General features: G+C 34.2%; 1 protein-coding gene across 1 annotated transcript in view; it reads right to left on the bottom strand.

The window, feature by feature from the left end:
• Window positions 1-18,340, bottom strand: part of LOC121383456 (multiple epidermal growth factor-like domains protein 8) — an 81,178-nt gene that overhangs the window by 54,646 nt on the left and 8,192 nt on the right. Inside the window, exons 4-5 of the mRNA XM_041513510.1 lie at window positions 2,975-3,126; window positions 1,082-1,234 (exon numbers count right to left, since the gene is read on the bottom strand). Of these exons, the coding sequence (XP_041369444.1) occupies window positions 1,082-1,234; window positions 2,975-3,126 (305 nt within the window). The remainder of the gene's footprint in view (window positions 1-1,081; window positions 1,235-2,974; window positions 3,127-18,340) is intronic.

Below are 18,340 nucleotides of genomic sequence, written 5' to 3'. Positions count from 1 at the left end.
ACTGTTGCTCTTTTGAATGATTAACCTGTTTAAAGGAGCTACATGAATACACACTCACATTCAATAAGGCTACATCCACACATAATACAAATATATCACTGTGTTGTGCCTATCATAGGTCTGTCTTTATATATATATATACATGAATACACAAACTCACATTCAATAAGGCTACATCCACACATAATACAAATATATCACTGTGTTGTGCCTATCATAGGTCTGTCTTTATATACATGAATACACAAACTCACATTCAATAAGGCTACATCCACACATAATACAAATATATCACTGTGTTGTGCCTATCATAGGTCTGTCTTTATATATATTCATAGGTCTGTCTTTATATACATGAATACACAAACTCACATTCAATAAGGCTACATCCACACATAATACAAATATATCACTGTGTTGTGCCTATCATAGGTCTGTCTTTATATACATGAATACACAAACTCACATTCAATAAGGCTACATCCACACATAATACAAATATATCACTGTGTTGTGCCTATCATAGGTCTGTCTTTATATATATATATACATGAATACACAAACTCACATTCAATAAGGCTACATCCACACATAATAGAAATATATCACTGTGTTGTGCCTATCATAGGTCTGTCTTTATATACATGAATACACAAACTCACATTCAATACGGCTACATCCACACATAATACAAATATATCACTGTGTTGTGCCTATCATAGGTCTGTCTTTATATACATGAATACACAAACTCACATTCAATAAGGCTACATCCACACATAATACAAAGATATCACTGTGTTGTGCCTATCATAGGTCTGTCTTTATATATATATATACATGAATACACAAACTCACATTCAATAAGGCTACATCCACACATAATACAAAGATATCACTGTGTTGTGCCTTAAATAAATATGTGCAAAATAGGGGAAAAAGACAATTGATACTGATGTACGCACAGGCATTAAAACCACCAGATTAATATAATTTACATTTCTGAACTGCTTTAAAAATATAAATACATGTAACTAGTTTTCTGAAAACATAGATGTGGTGACCCGAGCAGTCCGCTTACATGGGTGCGAGTTCTGTGCACACAGGAGTGGCGTGACGCGACCTCCGATTCGTTGTCCGATTTCAGCGTACAGAAGACGCACTCTGGGTCTTTGAGACAGTCGTCCTTCGTCGAGTAACTCAGACAGTGGTCCAGATCCTGGTCGATCGATGACTGCAAACAAACAGTGGGTTAAATTTCTGTTTTGTTCATTACAATTTAACGTCATTGCATTTGTCCAATCCAAGGCACAATATTTCACGAGAACCGTTGTTCTCTTCATGTATTGGTTATGCAACTTTAAAATCATGAGGACCGCTAATCAGTTTAACGTGGTGAACAATTACATTCTAAAATTAAAAGTACCATATATCAGTAATGAAAGAGAAAATCAGTTTGTTTTTAAATACATTCGAACCACCAATGTAGCACAGAACTGTAGTTCAAGTGTTTTAGGATTAGGTAGGCCTAACTCATCGGTTATGAGAACTATATTCACATAAGCGAATAATCAGTTACCTAAGTAAAACTCACATGAACTGACTTCCGGTTACCTAAGATTTTGAAATATTGTCCCCTGCAATCATAGCGATGCGAGTTCATTCATCTCTCAAAAATAACATTGTCAGGGAACTCCATATCTGATGACATCACTTTATATTGGTATTTTGTCTTACTGTGCATCAAAGAAGCAAAAAATATTTCAAAATAAATATAAACTTTTAGTGTTATTATTGTTTCAAATTTAATTATAAGGATTGTCTGTTATTTCTTTTACGTTAATCTGGGTATGATAAAAAAATAAATCTGCTAAACTTATGTGAGAACAAACCTTAATTAATATTGCACACTGTAAAATCACTTTTGTTCGTGGTGGTGTAATTTGTGGATTAGTGCATTCAATGAATTTAAGATCACAATGAAAATATACATACAAATTTATGATAGGTCTACTATGTAAATTTTAAAGCAAAATAACGCAGATTTAAGCACACAAAAATAAAGAATTTTACTATAGTCTCATATCATAAAATTAATTAGGAACTACCCTGACTCATTGTGATTCCCCACCCTTAACACCACAGCTGAATTCTGGTACAGGCCATTCTGATATTTTTAAGAATACCTTTTAAAGTTATTAATATAAGACAGTTAACATAAAAAGAAAGAAAGAAATGTTTTATTTAATGACATACTCAACACATTGTATTTATGGTTATATGGCATCAGACATATGGTTAAGGACCATACAGATATTGAGAGAGGAAACCCGCTGTCGCCACTTCATGGGCTACTCTTTTCGATTAGCAGCAAGGGATCTTTTATATGCACCATCCCACAGACAGGGTAGTACATACCACGGCCTTTGATATACCAGTTGTGGTGCACTGGCTGGAACAAAAAATAGCCCAATGGGCCCACCGACGGGGATCGATCTCAGACCGACTGCGCATCAAGCGAGCGCTTTATGACAGTTAACATTGCCACTACTACAATTACATCTACTGATTATGTTATTTTTTAATGTTGTAGGTCCATATAAGAAATGTGGATCTTACTGCAAACCCTCAAAAACTGTGGATCTTACTGCAAACCCTCAAGAAATATGGATCTTATTGCATAATTTTGATCAACAATTATTAATCTATATAAAACCACCATTATTTCTGTAGCTTGCTGGTTTGGTTCATTGCACATTGAAACAACACAGGTTTAATTATATATTTATATAGCATGTACTCTGTGTACACAGTGCTACTTTGTTTTCCAGATGCTAGAAATTCATGTTGAGACCAAACAGATAAAACCTTTTTTTTATCCCCACCCCACTTCAAACACATTGTATGTTTGGGCCATCACTGCAAACTTCCTTTCCATGTGCCCGTGTTGTTTCAGTTTTAAGATGGTTGTTACCTGGTGTGGAGAGACAGCGGCGGGAACCTTGAATGCAATCAGGTCTCCTCGAACCTGTCCCGAGTAGCCACCCGCGATCAGCACAATGTTGCCGTACGCCACACCCGCTATGTGTCCAAACCGACCCTTCTTTGGCATCACAGATGAAAGTCCTGAAACAGAAATAGATACTGTAAACTTGGCCAACTCATTATTACTGAAGTTTTGATTAGCTGAATATTACTTGAGGCTTAATTAGCTGAATATTACCTGAGAATTGATTGGCTGAATATTACCTGAAATTCGATTAGCTGAATATTACCTGAGATTCGATTAGCTGAATATTATCTTTGATTTGATTAGCTGAATATTACTTGAGGCTTGATTAGCTGAATATTACCTGAGTCTTGATTGGCTGAATATTACCTGAAATTCGATTCGCTGAATATTACCTGAGATTCGATTAGCTGAATATTACCTGAGATTCGATTAGCTGAATAGTACCTGAGATTCGATTAGCTGAATATTACCTGAGATTGGATTAGCTGAATATTACCTGAGATTGGATTAGCTGAATATTACCTGAGATTCGATATGCTGAATATTACCTGAGATTCGATTAGCTGAATATTACCTGAGATTCGATTAGCTGAATATTACCTGAGATTCGATTAGCTGAATATTAGTTTATTACCTGAGATTCGATTAGCTGAATATTACCTGAGATTCGATTAGCTGAATATTACCTGAGATTCGATTAGCTGAATATTACCTGAGATTCGATTAGCTGAATATTAGTTTATTACCTGAGATTTGATTAGCTGAATATTACCTGAGATTTGATTAGCTGAATATTACCTGAGATTCGATTAGCTGAATATTACCTGAGATTTGATTAGTTGAATATTAGTTTATTACCTGAGATTCGATTAGCTGAATATTACCTGAGATTCGATTAGCTGAATATTATCTGAGATTTAACATGCTGAATATTAGTTTATTACCTGAGATTCGATTAGCTGAATATTAGTTTATTACCAGAGATTCGATTAGCTGAATATTAGTTTATTACCAGAGATTCGATTAGCTGAATATTAGTTTATTATGTGAGATTTGATTAGCTGAATATTAGTTTATTACCTGAGATTCAATTAGCTGAATATTAGTTTATTACCAGAGATTTGATTAGCTGAATATTAGTTTATTACCTGAGATTCGATTAGCTGAATATTACCTGAGATTCGATTAGCTGAATATTAGTTTATTACCTGAGATTCGATTACCTGAATATTAGTTTATTACCTGAGATTCGATTAGCTGAATATTAGTTTATTACCAGAGATTCGATTAGCTGAATATTAGTTTATTATGTGAGATTTGATTAGCTGAATATTAGTTTATTACCTGAGATTTGATTAGCTGAATATTAGTTTATTACCTGAGATTCGATTAGCTGAATATTACCTGAGATTTGATTAGCTGAATATTAGTTTATTACCTGAGATTTGATTAGCTGAATATTACTTGAGATTCGATTAGCTGAATATTACCCGAGATTCGATTAGCTGAATATTAGTTTATTACCTGAGATTCTATTAACTGAATATTACTTGAGATTCGATTAGCTGAATATTACCTGAGATTTGATTAGCTGAATATTAGTTTATTACCAGAGATTCGATTAGCTGAATATTAGTTTATTACCTGAGATTCGATTAGCTGAATATTAGTTTATTACCTGTGATTCGATTAGCTGAATATTAGTTTATTACCTGAGATTCAATTAGCTGAATATTAGTTTATTACCAGAGATTTGATTAGCTGAATATTAGTTTATTACCTGTGATTCGATTAGCTGAATATTAGTTTATTACCTGTGATTTGATTAGCTGAATATTAGTTTATTACCTGTGATTTGATTAGCTGAATATTAGTTTATTACCTGTGATTCGATTAGCTGAATATTAGTTTATTACCTGAGATTCGATTAGCTGAATATTAGTTTATTACCAGAGATTTGATTAGCTGAATATTAGTTTATTACCTGTGATTTGATTAGCTGAATATTAGTTTATTACCTGTGATTTGATTAGCTGAATATTAGTTTATTACCAGAGATTCGATTAGCTGAATATTAGTTTATTACCTGTGATTCGATTAGCTGAATATTAGTTTATTACCAGAGATTCGATTAGCTGAATATTAGTTTATTACCTGAGATTCGATTAGCTGAATATTAGTTTATTACCTGAGATTCGATTAGCTGAATATTAGTTTATTACCTGAGATTCGATTAGCTGAATATTAGTTTATTACCAGAGATTTGATTAGCTGAATATTAGTTTATTACCTGTGATTCGATTAGCTGAATATTAGTTTATTACCTGTGATTTGATTAGCTGAATATTAGTTTATTACCTGTGATTTGATTAGCTGAATATTAGTTTATTACCTGTGATTCGATTAGCTGAATATTAGTTTATTACCTGAGATTCGATTAGCTGAATATTAGTTTATTACCAGAGATTTGATTAGCTGAATATTAGTTTATTACCTGTGATTTGATTAGCTGAATATTAGTTTATTACCTGTGATTTGATTAGCTGAATATTAGTTTATTACCAGAGATTCGATTAGCTGAATATTAGTTTATTACCTGTGATTCGATTAGCTGAATATTAGTTTATTACCAGAGATTCGATTAGCTGAATATTAGTTTATTACCTGAGATTCGATTAGCTGAATATTAGTTTATTACCTGAGATTCGATTAGCTGAATATTAGTTTATTACCTGAGATTCGATTAGCTGAATATTAGTTTATTACCTGAGATTTGATTAGCTGAATATTAGTTTATTACCAGAGATTCGATTAGCTGAATATTAGTTTATTACCTGAGATTCGATTAGCTGAATATTAGTTTATTACCAGAGATTTGATTAGCTGAATATTAGTTTATTACCTGAGATTCGATTAGCTGAATATTACCTGAGATTTGATTAGCTGAATATTAGTTTATTACCAGAGATTTGATTAGCTGAATATTAGTTTATTACCTGAGATTCGATTAGCTGAATATTACCAGAGATTTGATTAGCTGAATATTAGTTTATTACCTGAGATTTGATTAGCTGAATATTAGTTTATTACCTGAGATTCGATTAGCTGAATATTACCTGAGATTTGATTAGCTGAATATTAGTTTATTATCTGTGATTCGATTAGCTGAATATTACCTGAGATTCGATTAGCTGAATAATAGTTTATTACCTGAGATTCGATTAGCTGAATATAAGTTTATTACCAGAGATTTGATTAGCTGAATATTAGTTTATTACCTGAGATTTGATTAGCTGAATATTAGTTTATTACCTGAGATTTGCTCCTCTGTAACTAAGTACATGGTTCACCCACTTTCTTATCAAACAAATTTCAATAATTAAATTTTCTCTGCATGTATACACTTTACGACAAATCTGTTTGGTCCAGAGGTGCTTACTTTTTTCCATTCATATCTCAATGAACTGAACAAATTTAAGCCATGTCTACTAACACCCCCACCCCCCCCACCCCCCCACCCCCCACTGACTCGCACTACTTTTGTGCAATGAGCCAGATTATTCAGGCAACCATATTTAGATATTTTGAAGAAAACAAACATGAAAGAAACAAAATCAATAAAAAAAAAAAATACAATAAATTAATGGAAAATGCTATAGCTAACTAGACATTGATTACAAAAAAACCTCTTCACTAATCATGACAGGAGATTCGGTCGTTGGCCAAAGAAATGTAGAAAACTTCGCTCCTATAAGTTACATGTAAGTGCTGTTCTACAAGTATTGGCAAACATTAACCGGTTCCGACAACAGCATAAATGCTAGACATGTTCCCTTCATTCACTTTCATAAAATATAAACTAAACACAAATGGGACAATTCCTTCGAATATAACTAAATGATCTGTAATAATGCATAGAGCAGCTAGAGAACATGGCGTGGCTTATCAAAATTATGTCATTTAAAAAAATCACCTGATTCAAATAATAGTGAATGAACATTTGCATTCTTATGCGACATAAGTATCAATGACGTTTACACAAACAATACTACAGGCGTATTTAAAGCTAAACAAAATAAATTCAGTTATGTATTATTAAAGTATGCATATAAATTTAATTATAAGATTTGACAGCAATTATTTTTTGGTTCATGCAAGTATGAACCGAAAAAACTTTTTTATCTCCTTATACATGGAGTCATACAGTGAGCACATCGATTTTTCGGTACACACTTCCATGAACCAAAAGATAATTGCAGTCAATTCTTAAATGACTTTCCATAACTTTTTTTCATGACCTTTAGGATTTTCAAGGCTGACCCTTATGTCAGTATTTTTAGATTTGGTAAATATTATTTTCATTAATTTAAGAATTGACAGCAATTAGTTTTTGGTTCATACAAGTTACAAGTATGAACTAAAAAACTAATGTACACACTGTATGACTCTGCATATTAATGTATTAATACCAAAAATATAACAAAATACAAGCAGAAATCAATGAATGTTGATCAATATACGTCATGACGACAGTTGAAGGATGGGCACAATGACAAACTTTATGTAATTTTAGACGAGTGGTCTTACCATTACCAATGACCAGTCATTGTACACTACATACATGCAATTACTGAATCCCCCTACCGTGCTCATACAACAGACATATATAAAGGACATAACAATATGTAACCATTTTATAAACCATATTATTACTGTCTTGACTACGTTAACAATTTCGCCATACCCTGTCTATAAATTAAGGTGATTTGTTTTGAAATTTGTATCTCGTTGGATGGATTCACAGTAAAATAGTCTTCCATGGACATGTAGTGAATTCTTGGTTCGAGCTCGTGGAAATTATCATCTGTATTACTACAATAAGCCAAAGCTTCTGTGAGGGCTAGTGACTGTCTCAAACATTTGTCGAACACTGTATGTACCGGTTGGTATTAGCATTCAGTGTTCAAGATTAACGGTATCCCGATATCCCAGAGATACCAGAATTTAATTTTGGATACCAAACTTCAATAACCCAGTATCCCACCGGGATACCATATAGTGGTGTTGATTTTTTTTAATCCTGCATTTTTATTTTTCGCTGAAACAATGAAAGTCGTCATTTACTGGTGAAGTTAAGTAACCATGTCGTCCAAGTTTGCTACGATGTTATTTAAGACTTTCATTTAAGTGGGATACTAAATTCTCAGGTGGGATACCAGAGTTTGAAATGTTAGTATCCAACTGGGATACTGCCCAAAAATTCTAATCCCGAACACTGGCATTGGTACATGTATATACAAGCTACATATATATACAAGTCCGACGGCTTAACCACTACTTCACTGAGGCAGGATTTTTACTATTATTAATTATTGTTTATATACATATATATGAAATGTTAAATGTAAGAATATGAAACTGAATTAGCTATCTTCTACACACTTAGTAAAATCTATAACACAGACATACAGTTAGTGTGTATTTAGTTTTGTCATTACAGCACACAATACATACCGTCATTATAACAGTTACCATGGTTACATCTCGGAAGCATTTATTTGCTACAGGAAATAATATCAGAAATCTTAATATGCAATTTGTTATATTGATCATCTTGATGTTAAACAGATGACGAACATTTGACGTAGACGTACACGTGTCTGTGATTCACATCGATTCAATTACGAGGTCATTAACATATACACTAAGTTGGATATTACAGAGAGTCGTCAGTGTATGAAATCGGCAATATCTACACCACGTCAGTGATTAACTGATTCGATTACTACTACAACAACATCTACACCACGTTAGTGATTACACGGATTCAGTTACTACATGATCAACAACATCTACACTATGTCAGTGAATACACTGATTCAGTTACTACATCAACAACATCTACACGTCAACGATTACACTGATTCAGTTACTACATCATCAACAACATCTACACCATGTCAGTGATACACAGATTCAGTCACATCGTCAACATCTACATCACGTCAGTGATTCACTGATTCAGTTACTACATCGTCAACATCTACACCACGTCAGTGATTCACTGATTCAGTTACTACATCATCAACATCTACACCACGTCAATGATTCACTGATTCAGTTACATCTTCAACATCTACACAATGTCAGTGATTACACTGATTCAGTTACTACATCATCAACATCTACACCACGTCAGTGATTCATTGATTCAGTTACTACATCATCAACATCTACACCATGTCAGTGAATACACTAATTCAGTTCCTACATCGTCAACATCTACCCATGTCAGTGATTCACTGATTCAGTTACTACATCGTCAACATCTACCCATGTCAGTGATACACTGATTCAGTTACTACATCCGTCAACATCTACACCATGTCAGTGATTACACTGATTCAGTTACTACATTATCAACATCTACACCATGTCAGTGATTGCAATGATTCAGTTACTACATTGTCAACATCTACACCATGTCAGTGATTTACTGATTCAGGTACTACATCCGTCAACATCTACACCACGTCAGTAATTACAATGATTCAGTTACAACATCATCTACATCAACTACACCACATCAGTGTTTACACTGATTGAGTTACTACTACAACAACATCTACACCATGTCAGTGATTCACTGATTCAGTTACTACATCCGTCAACATCTACCCATGTCAGTGAATACACTGATTCAGTTACTACATCATTAACATCTACACCATGTCAGTGATTGTAATGATTCAGTTACTACATTGTCAACATCTACATCATGTCAGTGATTTACTGATTCAGTTACTACATCCGTCAACATCTACACCATGTCAGTGATTACACTGATTCAGTTACTACATCGTCAACATCTACACCACGTTAGTGATTCACTGATTCAGTTACTACATCGTCAACATCTACCCATGTCAGTGATTCACTGATTCAGTTACTACATCCGTCAACATCTACACCATGTCAGTGATTACACTGATTCAGTTACTACATCATCAACATCTACACCATGTCAGTGAATACACTGATTCAGTTCCTACATCGTCAACATCTACACCACGTCAGTGATTCACTGATTCAGTTACTACATCGTCAACATCTACCCATGTCAGTGATTCACTGATTCAGTTACTACATCCGTCAACATCTACACCATGTCAGTGATTACACTGATTCAGTTACTACATTATCAACATCTACACCATGTCAGTGATTGCAATGATTCAGTTACTACATTGTCAACATCTACACCATGTCAGTGATTTACTGATTCAGGTACTACATCCGTCAACATCTACACCACGTCAGTAATTACAATGATTCAGTTACAACATCATCAACATCAACTACACCACATAAGTGTTTACACTGATTGAGTTACTACTACAACAACATCTACACCATGTCAGTGATTCACTGATTCAGTTACTACATCCGTCAACATCTACACCCAGCCCTTTAATTTGTGACCAATTTGGTTGGATATGTGACAATTTTGTTTCGTTTGGCAACTAAAACATTTCTTATGGTAACAAAACCAAAGTTAGTACTGCACAGATCAGTCCTGGGATCACATTAGGCGGCGATTTAAGCAAAATAGTCATTCTGTACCAATGAGCATATATATACAACTGCCATGTATAGAGACTTGGCAAATGAGGGCCGGCTATATATACATGGCAAATAATTAAAAATATATTATTTCATTACAAAATAGCGGTGAATACGCTGAAATAAAATAATAAACAGTCGGAACATGAACTCACACATTTTATTATTATTATTATTTTTAAAAATTGTCTTTTGGAGGTGGGGTGTTTTGGGAGCTACCATACACAGTACCTCTTCAGGCGCATGTGCATGGAATTTAGCAGGGGCAGGAGTCTAGACGGTTACAATGCTATAGTGCTCAGTTCGAAAATTGATAACATGTTTTCCAGCATCTCCAATGTGGCCTACGACCAGCCAGTCGTTTTTCACTAAACGTTTGCAAAGTGGTCATTTGGTTTAATGTATAGCGTAAAAAACAACAACCAGTGTACATGTTTTGCCATCCAAAGGTTGGCGTAATTATAACTTAACCCAGTTGAATCCAGTTCTACGTGCAGGGGCAAGTTGAGCCTACTGTTTGTGTTTGTGCATGCACGCTAATCTTACATTTTTATATCCAAAAGACACAGATAAAACACCATCCCATCCACTCCAAAAAGGTTGAAGTAGGCTAATAATAATAATAATAATAATAGAAATAATAGAATAATCATAATTTTGTATTATTATTATTATTATTATGATAATATTGGTAAAATCACATTGCGGTGGGGTGGGTGGGAGCTGGGGCGGTTGTTACAGAAACATTACATAAATTTCGAGGGGGACCTGGGAGCGTTACTGGTATAAAAAAATATATACATATATTTCGAGTTTTATTGCCCCTTGCAATTTTGCGCATTTGAAATATGACTACATGCAGCAAAATAACCTTTCACTCACATATTATTTACGGTAAAATTCACTTTTAAAAACATTTACGTAAGCAGCCTCAAAATTGCAATCGGTGAAAAATTATTAAGTTAAAGCCGTGTTGATAGTTTGTGTATTGTCCATAGTTACATGTAGTTTCTCTTTCAGTTAATCTACCTCAGCAGCTGATCAGGTGTAATTTTTATTATTATTATTATTATTTTATTTTATTTCATTATTATTATTAATTTTATTTTATTTTAAACATTTTTTAGTACTACAGGGGCAATATTACGCTATTCACTATGAAAAATGTACCCAAAATGGTCCACTAGATTTATATACTCCACCCCACCCCGTCTCCCCTGTTCAGAAAACACACTGTTCGTACAGTACTTAGTATATATATTCCTCCTGTTCCAGATGGTTCGGTACTATGGATCAGTCAAATACTTATTTACCGCCTATATAATATTGCTGTGTATATAGTCGGCCCTCGTTAGCTGAGGCTAAACACACGGCCGTCATATATATAGCCACATAGTATATAAACACCATCTAGTTCACAGTATTCTTTAAAAATGTAACAATTCCTATCATAAGCCAGCTGTTATGGCATATTTTGCATGATAATTACTTTGATACGGTGGAAATTGAAGGTGTTTGTGATCCAGATGTTTAGATTTGTTTTGTGTACGACTAACAATAAATTTACCAATTGATGCAAAGGCCTAACTAGTCGGGATTACTGACATTTAACATGCTTCTGTTACTAAAATAAATTAATGTATAACTACTATAAGCTAATGATTGTTTTTATTGACTTATTTTCATTTCTATTTACCCTACGTTGCAGAGGATGGTCAAGTTTTATCGTTACACGAGCTTGGTAAATAGTTTTGATACTGCGGTTATTCGGGGGATGCCTGTCACATGACTCAAATATAATACATCACACCTCTGCTCTCCAAATAGCTGTTACTTTTCTCTGAATTATGGACCGTCGACATAATTCTATTATTTTTATAAAATATCAATAAGTGGGATATAGTGGTTACATAGATGGTTCAATAAAGTACTTTTAGGTACAAATCAAATGTATATATTTTCAGATAATACTTTGTTGGGTCATTAATTAGGTCAACAATCCGTGACTGAGCACCTTTAAGTGTTCAGTATTTATAAAGAATTAATGAATTAATGAATGTTTTATTTAACTCAACACTCAACACATGTTAATTACGGTTATAGGATGTCAGACACATGGTTATGGACGACACAAATAATGAGAGGAGAAACCTGCTACAACTTGTACACATTAACATTTCATAATGTCACCTTGTTCTAGTTTAAATACACAAAATCCACTGTATTTCTTTTACCGTAAAACTCTTTTTAACACATACACAGTAACAAATATCAGGAATGGTTCTCCAGGAATCATTTAGTTTTCAAAATCTTGATTAGCGATAAATTTCTAGTCAATTGAAAATGTATTAGTTTCTGCTGTTTAATGTTTTAAACTTGTGTAGCGATTGCTGAAACTAGCATAGTGAATCGTGATGTGATATTAAACAAAATGTTCTCTGTTATTTTTATGGAATATCCAGTCACTCCACAATAAACAAGATGCCAGGAGTCATGGTAACTGTTAATTGCTCACCTTGTCTGACCCACATGTGGTGATTATGCAATATGATTTAGTGAAATAAAGGAGCATATTTGCCAGTGGTAGGATTTTTTTAACATAGCGGACTAATACAAATAATTAGATGTAATTCAATGGCCAGATATTATCAGGGTTCATACAGTTCATGGAAATTCTGGAAAGTTTTGACACCTACTTATAACTAACGCTTGGTACGATCAAGACTATTTGCCGCCAACTGAAGTCTAAACTAAATATAACTCAATCATTGTTTATTTCCTTCTAGGCTACCTATGCAAACTGTCAGATTACTGTTTACAAAATTAATATCTATTATTATGTTAAAAAAATTATAAATTGACAAATATATTCAATGTTAAAAATATTAATCTTTCTTACAAACTATTTTTAATTAAATCTCTCTCATCATTTACTATATAGTTTTCTGCTATAACCTTGCTCAAAATGACATCTGATCATGTCACATGATAACACAAACACACATAGCGATCCCCTGGCTGGGATAATTGGCTTACGGCATTTACAAGTCTATTGTCATCAATAAAAAACATTATTGTTGTGGAATAAAGGCAAGTTTTGTTAAGATTCTTCAAAATGACACCATAATGCATACCATATTTACTCCTACACTGAAGCCATCCTTAAAAATATTTAGTTTTGTCCATTTCCGACAATTAGTTTCAAATGTAGGTAGGTAGGTAGGTAGGTAGGTAGGTACTCGGTAGGTAGGTAGGTACTACGTAGGTAGGTCATTTATGGAAATCAATTATTCAGTGATTGAAGCACTGTCATTTTCCCGCAGTTCTTAACATCATAAGCATGAACAGACACTATTAAGAGTACAACATTGATTTATCATAGGACACTTTATAGAGATTGTCCTCAGTTCACTGCCATCATAACATGTTTACGTCCGTTCATTGGATGTCACCTAAAGAGGGAGATAGAGCTTAAAAATATTAACATTGGGGGGTAGGGTGAGAGCTGGAGATTCATATTTACAAAATAGACTTAACTGCAACATTTGACTCAGGCATGCCATCGGGCATGGTAATGGTAGTTATTTACTAGCCCAACATTAAATATCACTAGCCATGGGAGTGGGGCTACCATAATTTAGAAGCCCTGATATTAAACATATTTTCCTGTTTAGAATATCAGTGTCTGTATTATTATTAACAAGATGTTTGTTGTCATCCTAATGCTAATAGTAGCCCAAACTAGAATATCAGTGTCTGTATTAACAAGGTGTTTGTTGTCATCCTAATGCTTGTAGGAGCCCAAACTAGAATATCAGTGTCTGTATTAACAAGATGTTTGTTGTCATCCTAATGCTTGCAGTAGCCCAAATTAGAATATCAGTGTCTGTATTAACAAGATGTGTGGGATCATCCTAATGCTTGTAAAATTAGAATATCAGTGTCTGTATTAACAAGATGTGTGTTGTCATCCTAATGCTTGTAGTAGCCCAAACTAGAATATCAGTGTCTGTATTAATTAACAAGATGTGTGGTGTCATCCTAATGCTTGTAGTAGCCCAAACTAGAATATCAGTGTCTGTATTAACAAGATGTGTGGGATCATCCTAATGCTTGTAAAACTAGAATATCAGTGTCTGTATTAACAAGATGTGTGTTGTCATCCTAATGCTTGTAGGAGCCAAACTAGAATATCAGTGTCTGTATTAACAAGGTGTTTGTTGTCATCCTAATGCTTGTAGTAGCCCAAACTAGAATATCAGTGTCTGTATTAATAAGATGTTTGTTGTTATCCTAATGTGTGTAGGAACCCAACATCCTAATGCTTGTAACACTAGAATATCAGTGTCTGTATTAACAAGATGTTTGGTGTCATCCTAATGCTTGTAGTAGCCCAAACTAGAATATCAGTGTCTGTATTAACAAGATGTGTGGGGTCATCCTAATGCTTGTAGTAGCCCAAACTAGAATATCAGTGTCTGTATTAACAAGATGTTTGTTGTCATCCTAATGCTTGTAGGAGCCAAACTAGAATATCAGTGTCTGTATTAACAAGGTGTTTGTTGTCATCCTAATGCTTGTAGTAGCCCAAACTAGAATATCAGTGTCTGTATTAATAAGATGTTTGTTGTTATCCTAATGTGTGTAGGAACCCAACATCCTAATGCTTGTAACACTAGAATATCAGTGTCTGTATTAACAAGATGTTTGGTGTCATCCTAATGCTTGTAGTAGCCCAAACTAGAATATCAGTGTCTGTATTAACAAGATGTGTGGGGTCATCCTAATGCTTGTAGTAGCCCAAACTAGAATATCAGTGTCTGTATTAACAAGATGTTTGTTGTCATCCTAATGCTTGTAGGAGCCCAAACTAGAATATCAGTGTCTGTATTAACAAGATGTTTGTTGTCATCCTAATGCTTGTAGGAGCCCAAATTAGAATATCAGTGTCTGTATTAACAAGATGTGTGGGATCATCCTAATGCTTGTAAAACTAGAATATCAGTGTCTGTATTAACAAGATGTGTGTTGTCATCCTAATGTTTGTAGTAGCCCAAACTAGAATATCAGTGTCTGTATTAATTAACAAGATGCGTGGTGTCATCCTAATGCTTGTAGTAGCCCAAACTAGAATATCAGTGTCTGTATTAACAAGATGTGTGGGATCATCCTAATGCTTGTAAAACTAGAATATCAGTGTCTGTATTAACAAGATGTGTGTTGTCATCCTAATGCTTGTAGGAGCCAAACTAGAATATCAGTGTCTGTATTAACAAGGTGTTTGTTGTCATCCTAATGCTTGTAGTAGCCCAAACTAGAATATCAGTGTCTGTATTAACAAGATGTTTGTTGTCATCCTAATGCTTGTAGGAGCCCAAACTAGAATATCAGTGTCTGTATTAATAAGATGTTTGTTGTTATCCTAATGTGTGTAGGAACCCAACATCCTAATGCTTGTAACACTAGAATATCAGTGTCTGTATTAACAAGATGTTTGGTGTCATCCTAATGCTTGTAGTAGCCCAAACTAGAATATCAGTGTCTGTATTAACAAGATGTGTGGGGTCATCCTAATGCTTGTAGTAGCCCAAACTAGAATATCAGTGTCTGTATTAACAAGATGTTTGTTGTCATCCTAATGCTTGTAGGAGCCCAAACTAGAATATCAGTGTCTGTATTAACAAGATGTTTGTTGTCATCCTAATGCTTGTAGGAGCCCAAATTAGAATATCAGTGTCTGTATTAACAAGATGTGTGGGATCATCCTAATGCTTGTAAAACTAGAATATCAGTGTCTGTATTAACAAGATGTGTGTTGTCATCCTAATGTTTGTAGTAGCCCAAACTAGAATATCAGTGTCTGTATTAATTAACAAGATGCGTGGTGTCATCCTAATGCTTGTAGTAGCCCAAACTAGAATATCAGTGTCTGTATTAACAAGATGTGTGGGATCATCCTAATGCTTGTAAAACTAGAATATCAGTGTCTGTATTAACAAGATGTGTGTTGTCATCCTAATGCTTGTAGGAGCCCAAACTAGAATATCAGTGTCTGTATTAACCAGATGTTTGTTGTTATCCTAATGTGTGTAGGAGCCCAACATCCTAATGCTTGTAAAACTAGAATATCAGTGTCTGTATTAACAAGATGTTTGGTGTCATCCTAATGCTTGTAGTAGCCCAAACTAGAATATCAGTGTCTGTATTAACAAGATGTTTGTTGTCATCCTAATGCTTGTAGGAGCCCAAACTAGAATATCAGTGTCTGTATTAACAAGATGTTTGGGGTCATCCTAATGCTTGTAGGAGCCCAAACTAGAATATCAGTGTCTGTATTAACAAGATGTGTGGGATCATCCTAATGCTTGTAAAACTAGAATATCAGTGTCTGTATTAACAAGATGTTTGTTGTCATCCTAATGCTTGTAGTAGCCCAAACTAGAATATCAGTGTCTGTATTAACAAGATGTTTGTTGTCATCCTAATGCTTGTAGGAGCCCAAACTAGAATATCAGTGTCTGTATTAATTAACAAGATGTGTGGTGTCATCCTAATGCTTGTAGTAGCCCAAACTAGAATATCAGTGTCTGTATTAACAAGATGTGTGGGATCATCCTAATGCTTGTAAAACTAGAATATCAGTGTCTGTATTAACAAGATGTTTGTTGTCATCCTAATGCTTGTAGTAGCCCAAACTAGAATATCAGTGTCTGTATTAACAAGATGTTTGTTGTCATCCTAATGCTTGTAGGAGCCCAAACTAGAATATCAGTGTCTGTATTAACCAGATGTTTGTTGTTATCCTAATGTGTGTAGGAGCCCAACATACTAATGCTTGTAAAACTAGAATATCAGTGTCTGTATTAACAAGATGTTTGGTGTCATCCTAATGCTTGTAGTAGTCCAAACTAGAATATCAGTGTCTGTATTAACAAGATGTTTGTTGTCATCCTAATGCTTGTAGCAGCCCAAACTAGAATATCAGTGTCTGTATTAACAAGATGTTTGGTGTCATCCTAATGCTTGTAGCAGCCCAAACTAGAATATCAGTGTCTGTATTAACAAGATGTTTGGGGTCATCCTAATGCTTGTAGGAGCCCAAACTAGAATATCAGTGTCTGTATTAACAAGATGTTTGTTGTCATCCTAATGCTTGTAGTAGCCCAAACTAGAATATCAGTGTCTGTATTAACAAGATGTTAGTTGTCATCCTAATGCTTGTAGTAGCCCAAACTAGAATATCAGTGTCTGTATTAACAAGATGTGTGTTGTCATCATAATGCTTGTAGGAGCCCAAACTAGAATATCAGTGTCTGTATTAACAAGATGTTAGTTGTCATCCTAATGCTTGTAAAACTAGAATATCAGTGTCTGTATTAACAAGATGTTAGTTGTCATCCTAATGCTTGTAGTAGCCCAAACTAGAATATCAGTGTCTGTATTAACAAGATGTTAGTTGTCATCCTAATGCTTGTAAAACTAGAATATCAGTGTCTGTATTAACAAGATGTTAGTTGTCATCCTAATGCTTGTAAAACTAGAATATCAGTGTCTGTATTAACAAGATGTTAGTTGTCATCCTAATGCTTGTAGTAGCCCAAACTAGAATATCAGTGTCTGTATTAACAAGATGTTAGTTGTCATCCTAATGCTTGTAGTAGCCCAAACTACAATATCAGTGTCTGTATTAACAAGATGTTAGAT

The sequence above is a fragment of the Gigantopelta aegis genome, chromosome 10, assembly GCF_016097555.1.
Source record: "Gigantopelta aegis isolate Gae_Host chromosome 10, Gae_host_genome, whole genome shotgun sequence".
Classification (NCBI taxonomy): domain Eukaryota; kingdom Metazoa; phylum Mollusca; class Gastropoda; order Neomphalida; family Peltospiridae; genus Gigantopelta; species Gigantopelta aegis.
The sequence above is the reverse complement of the archived record's forward strand: the minus strand, read 5'-3'. Positions and strand labels throughout refer to the sequence as shown.